Source organism: Acanthochromis polyacanthus, chromosome 23 (genome assembly GCF_021347895.1).
Source record: "Acanthochromis polyacanthus isolate Apoly-LR-REF ecotype Palm Island chromosome 23, KAUST_Apoly_ChrSc, whole genome shotgun sequence".
NCBI lineage: Eukaryota > Metazoa > Chordata > Actinopteri > Pomacentridae > Acanthochromis > Acanthochromis polyacanthus.
This window is the reverse complement of record NC_067135.1, coordinates 12,556,752-12,562,501: the sequence shown is the minus strand read 5'-3', so window position 1 is coordinate 12,562,501 and position 5,750 is coordinate 12,556,752. Positions and strand designations below refer to the sequence as shown.

Sequence of the window (5,750 nt, the reverse complement as noted above, 5' to 3'; positions counted from 1 at the left end):
ACATAAAGTACAGTAAAATCCAGATGAAGCTGAAATGAGTCTTTCAGTGATGTAGTGAAGCTGACTGATATGCAGTCATGAGCAGAAGTCTACATACACTAATACACTACACATCTTCACACTAAAGATGGAAAAATGTAGATCATTTGCAGTCTCAAATTTCCAAAGACTCCATCCATTCATTTGCTCTTAATCCTCTGTTAGGTTGTAGGAGGGCTGGAGTCTATCCCAGCAGGCATGGGACACCTAGGACAGTTCAGTCCATCACAGGGCTACACAGTCAAACAAGCACTCACACTTATGGACAATTTAGAATCACCAACAGAACCTGGAGAAAACCCACACTGCACATTGAGAACATGTAAACTCCACACAGAAAGATCCAAGGCCCAAGCCAGGGTGAGAACTGAGGATCTTCTAGCTGTGAGGCCAGACGGTGCTAACAGAGTCATTAAATCAGTGACTCCAAAAACTTTATTTTTCCCCATTGTGGAATCAGTGACACACACTATTATGGTTTCTAAGCGGCTGAGGTGCACATGGTCAACATTTTCAGAAACATCCAGCCAGTGGAACCAATGTCAACACAGGTACCCACCACTAGCAGCACTTCCAAAACCTGCTGCTCTCTTCGTCTGATGGCCCTCAGTGTTTTCCTGGGGAGAATCTAGAACCAAACCCTGTACGGTTTTCTGACTTGTCCAAAATGTTTATACTTGAAATATGCACCAAATGCGCTTTATTAGTGACCCTTAGGTCAGAATGTGTGTTGCAGCACACAATAAGTCTTTTCACTTTTAAACCAAACAGAGCCATAGTATCAAAATGAGTAAATTTAAATGCTTTCATTTAAAATAAAGAATGAACAACAGGAAGTACTACAGTTGTAACCGGATGGCTGCAATGGGAAGGGAAAACAAGGCAAGGCAAGATCCACTAGGGCAGCCAGAAGACTGAGCCCTCTAGAGGGCAGGCAGAAGAATAACCATAACTAGGACTACTAACGATGAAACCACAGAAGGTAACACCGAAGCAGGCAGTTAGCAGAACAAACAATACAGACATAAGGAATACTAGAATTACACTAACCTGGAAAACAGGGCGATAATACGAGATCAAAATACAAAAGATAAAAGAGCTAGAGGCTATGAGTTAATACAAATTTAAGAATGACCATAGACAATGCTGCTCTTCCTACACTTCTCCTACTCCTCCAGCTACTGCTATTTCACACCGAATAATACTAACTACTAATAGTTACTGAATAATACTAACTACAACTCGCTCTCACTCCTCTCTCCACAAACGCCAACAACACCCACAGTGTGGCTCGAGATTCGAAATGTTTTTATGGCACAGCGATACGTTGAACGAACCAATCACGTGATCTGCACAAACCGAGGCCTCGTTTGTCATCGGTCACGTGACTTTTTCTGAAGCGACCCAAGCCTCGAAGCGAAGCTTCATCTGACACGCCCACTTTTACTCGAGACACGCCTCGATGCCTCGGTTCATTTGTCCCATCACTAATTGGGATTGCTCACACCTGTTGTCTCTGTGCACACGCTTCACCTAGGAGAGAGGAAAAGGTCAGAGGGAGAAGGGGGAGAGGAGAGCACTGCCACTAACCGGAGTCTGAGGCTGCAAGCATGACACACATTTGTCTTTGTCACACACAAAATATAAAACAAACAAACAAAAATAATGGATTTTAATTCTTTTATAGATGTATAGAAAGTCTTCTGGAAATATGACAAAATTTGCTGGGTCAAAAATACACCAACAGCACCTTTAACTAACATTTTTGGTGTTGTAGGAAGTTGTATTAGGGGCCGTTTACATGAGGACGCTTGCAGGTGAAAACGGCAAAATATTTCAAAAAAACACCCTACCGTTTATACGAGGACGGCGTTTTGGGGGCTTGAAAACGCAAAAAATTGAAACCGGCCTCCAGAGTGGAAAAGTAGAAAACGCTCCGCCGTTACGTTTCCGTCTAAACAGCAAAACGCAAAACTTTGCCGAGATCTGACCAAGTCGCGTACGCGATTACGTCACATACGTGCTTTGGTTTGCTGGCCGGTACAAGGACATAAACAAAGATCTGTGATTATTTCCATCCTTCGTACCTTCAAGCAACTCCGGCCGCTCTATGTACACCACAGGAGTCGTACCAACAAACGTACAGAATCTGTACAGATTCCGTTCATGGACATTTACCGCGGTGGAGATCCGAAAAGGGAGATAGTCCACATGCGCGTAGACATGGCAGAGTTTTATCACAGCGCCACCCAGCTGCCTGGCATGCATATCCAATCGAATTCCACACACTATAGAGTCACCGTATATACGCAGATTTCCTTCAAAACCGCTCGTCTAAACGTGAAATGACAAGACACCACTTTTGCGTTTTCTGTTAAGATGGTCCTCGTGTAAACGGCCCCTTAATCACATTTTCTTTGTTCCATGACCTCTTAACTTTGATTGACTACAGCTGCTGACTCCTCTGAGTCAATTTAAATTGGACCCATTTAATCCACTCAGCTACAAACACTGCAGTAGGAAAGTCTGAGGAGCTCAGCAAAGATCTGACAAAACCAATCCAGTATGATGCTCTGGGGCTGTTCTGCTGCTGGTGCTTTATGCAAAATAAAATGATTAATGAATGAAGTTCAAATGCAAGCTGCTTTTCAAATCTAACTCAACAATAAATCTGATTTTAAACACACCTACCAAACGCATCATATTTAAATTTCTTGACTGTGCAGTGTTTAGCATTTTATACATATATACCGTAAAAATATCACTTTTAATACAGTCGTCTGCATCAACCCATCATTTAACCAGTGTTGGGCAAGCTACTTGGAAACTATAATGAGCTAAGCTACCAGCTACTCTGTGTTAAATCAAGCTTTACTACACTGAAGCTATGACCCACAGAAATGTAGCAAGCTAAGCTACAGCAATATGACCAAAGTAGCTTAATACATTCAAGTTACTTTTTTTTTTCTTACCAAAAAATTTCAGGGACTAATGAAGTCAGTCAAACGGAGACAAGGAAATGCTGACTTGTTTATTATTAAACCATCATTTTTGTTCTCAGTGCTCCAAACTTAGTAAGTTGATACACTGAGGAATATGTGGAGCTATATTTAAAATGAATCAACCTTTTTACATTAGAAATCATTGTTTTGATTTTCTTTTTAGTTTGTATTGCAGACATAATGTATCTGATAATTAAGTTGCAGTAGCTTATATTAACACACCACTTACATTGGAGGGTATAATAGGTTACATTTGATATCATTTCCATATAAAGTAAGCAATATTATAGTAAGACAATGTTATACATAATTTGGGTATTCACGTTGGGTATTAAATCAAGTTTTATTTCTTAAGTCTAATATCTATGTAAAATCATTCAGTGCTTTCCCTAAGTGCTGTATCCACTACTACTTAACTCAATTTTGGTCTTGAGTGTAAGATTAAGATATTTAATCATTTATGCCATCACTTTTGTTTCCCTTTCTGTTATTTTTTTCAGCCATTTGCTCATTAGTGTTAACGGTAATACTGAAGAAGACAGATTTTGGTTTTACTGTTACCTCGTTTTCTCCCATACATCTTCCCTCCTATATGTATCAGTTTAATTATTTAATCCCCCAATTTATACATATTCACACACTGCCACCACAACCTTACGCTTAATTTAATTAATTTACTGCCACGCGAATTTTAGATGTTGAAAAGTAGCTCGTTTGTGTGTGCATCTTATACTGCGGTTGACATGTGGTGGTTAGCTAACTGCTGCTGGTTGTGCATATTCGGTAGTCACCTGTATATGGGTTCTCAGATTTGTATTTGACGTCTCTGAAGTTGACAGAAACTTCGCCTTGGGCTGGCACAGTAGGTATCTGAAAACAACTTTTCTCCGTTTTTTCACAAAAACTCATAACTATTTAGGTAAGGCCACGGTGACTCTGACTCCTTCGGTAGCTTCTCGTCTTCTCCCTCCTTCTCTGCCATCTCTCAGTGAACTGAAGCGAGCGTCTGTGTGTGTGTGGATCCAGTGAATCGCAGGAAGGGATTGTTGAATGACAACATCAACAGTTCCTCCGCTTCTATTGGTCGACACAGATATGTCGGCGTTTGGTGAGGATGTCACTGTCTGATATTTACAGTGGGTCTTATAGATAAAATTTCATTGCACATATCTACAAATGTTGCCGCCACTTTGTGACTGAAATGAACGACTACCTCCTGACAACTTGTCGTTGTAATTAATTTGCATTTTGCTGAATTGAAAGAGGGCTGCTCAGTGGTGTAGTGGTTAGCACTTCTGCCTTGCAGCAAGAAGATCCCTGGTTCGAATCCCAGGGTGGGCCTGGGATCTTTCTGCATGGAGTTTGCATGTTCTCCCTGTGCATGCGTGGGTTTCCTCCGGGCACTCCAGCTTCCTCCCACAGTCTAAAAACATGCTGAGGTTAATTGGTTACTCTAAATTGCCCATAGGTGTGAATGCGAGTGTGATTGTCTGTCTGTATACGTAGCCCTGCGACAGACTGGTGACCTGTCCAGGGTGTCCCCTGCCTTCGCCCGAGTCAGCTGGGATAGGCTCCAGCACCCCTTGCGACCCTAATGAGGATAAAGCGGTATATAGAGAATGGATGGATGGATGGATGAATTGAAAGACTCTATATGTCAGCTTCCTGTAAACTGCATTTCTCCTCAGCTGAGAGCCATCTGGTCAAGAGGTCGGTGTATTGTTCTGGTGGATGGTCTGCGTTCAACGGACGATGTTTTCGCTACATTCCAACACCAATGACTTGGGCTCAAGCTGAGGTAAATGCTCAGTTTATTGGGCTATTTTGCATATATTTACTGAGAGTCCTGCTATTGCTACATTTTACTCTTTCCCTGTAGAAAAACTGTCAGGCTCTTGGTGGAAACCTGGCATCAGTGCATGACTATAGGGAGCACCTCAAGCTTCAGAGGGTGATAAGAGACGCCACCTATTCGTACAGAAAAACCTGGATTGGAGGCTCAGATGCTCAGCAGGTACTCACTGTATCTTTACACAATGATTCTTAAACATTTCATAAAGATTTTGAATTCCTAATCTGTTGAATTCTGTCTTCCAGGAGAACGTTTTCTTCTGGAGTGATGGAACACCTTTCCGCTACACCAGCTGGTGTCCTGGAGAGCCGAACAACCATCTAGCCCCACAGCACTGCATCCAGATGAATTTTGGAAGTAAATCAAAGCACATTATTTCACCGCCACAGGCTTTATAATGTTGTGTACACAGTTTCAGATTTTGGTTTTACTATTTTCTGTTTTCACAGACACCAAGTGCTGGGACGACTTGCAGTGTTCGTGTCGTCGTCCGTCTGTCTGCGCCAAGAGAATCCGATGACTCCTGGACATGAAGTACCAATAAAAACACAAACGCTGACTGTGTTGACATGATCTTACTTCTTTGTGTAATCTGTATCATTTCGAAAGCAAAGGCTCTTTATATCTCTTTAAAGCTTTATATTTTGTCTACTGCTGTAATGCAACCGAAGGAACAGAGCGACAAGTTACACAAACAGAAAGTGGATCATCTCTGAGGCCTGGTGCCTTTAAAAACAGTGAATGTGGAGCGAAAAGAAAGCTTTTAGCACGACTCTCCTTTCTTGTCTGCAACATTAAAAATTTCAAGTATTAAATCAAACTTGTCACTGATTGTTCCCACCTACAAAGTTCTTTTA

General features: G+C 41.6%; 1 protein-coding gene across 1 annotated transcript; it reads left to right on the top strand.

Annotated features, from left to right (window-relative positions):
• The first annotated feature begins 4,695 nt into the window (after positions 1–4,695).
• LOC110971811 (galactose-specific lectin nattectin-like) lies at positions 4,696–5,750 on the top strand. The gene is made up of 4 exons (XM_022222219.2): positions 4,696–4,839; positions 4,921–5,055; positions 5,139–5,250; positions 5,343–5,750. The coding sequence occupies exons 1-4, from the start codon at positions 4,696–4,698 to the stop codon at positions 5,411–5,413; spliced, it is 462 nt and encodes a 153-aa protein (XP_022077911.2). The 3' UTR covers positions 5,414–5,750.

Coding starts and splice junctions, on each gene's coding strand:
- LOC110971811 (XM_022222219.2), top strand. CDS start 4,696: ATGTCAGCTTCCTGTAAACTGCATTTCTCCTCAGCTGAGAGCCATCTG. Junction 4,840..4,920: donor TGACTTGGGCTCAAGCTGAG/GTAAATGCTCAG, acceptor CTTTCCCTGTAG/AAAAACTGTCAGGCTCTTGG. Junction 5,056..5,138: donor GAGGCTCAGATGCTCAGCAG/GTACTCACTGTA, acceptor TCTGTCTTCCAG/GAGAACGTTTTCTTCTGGAG.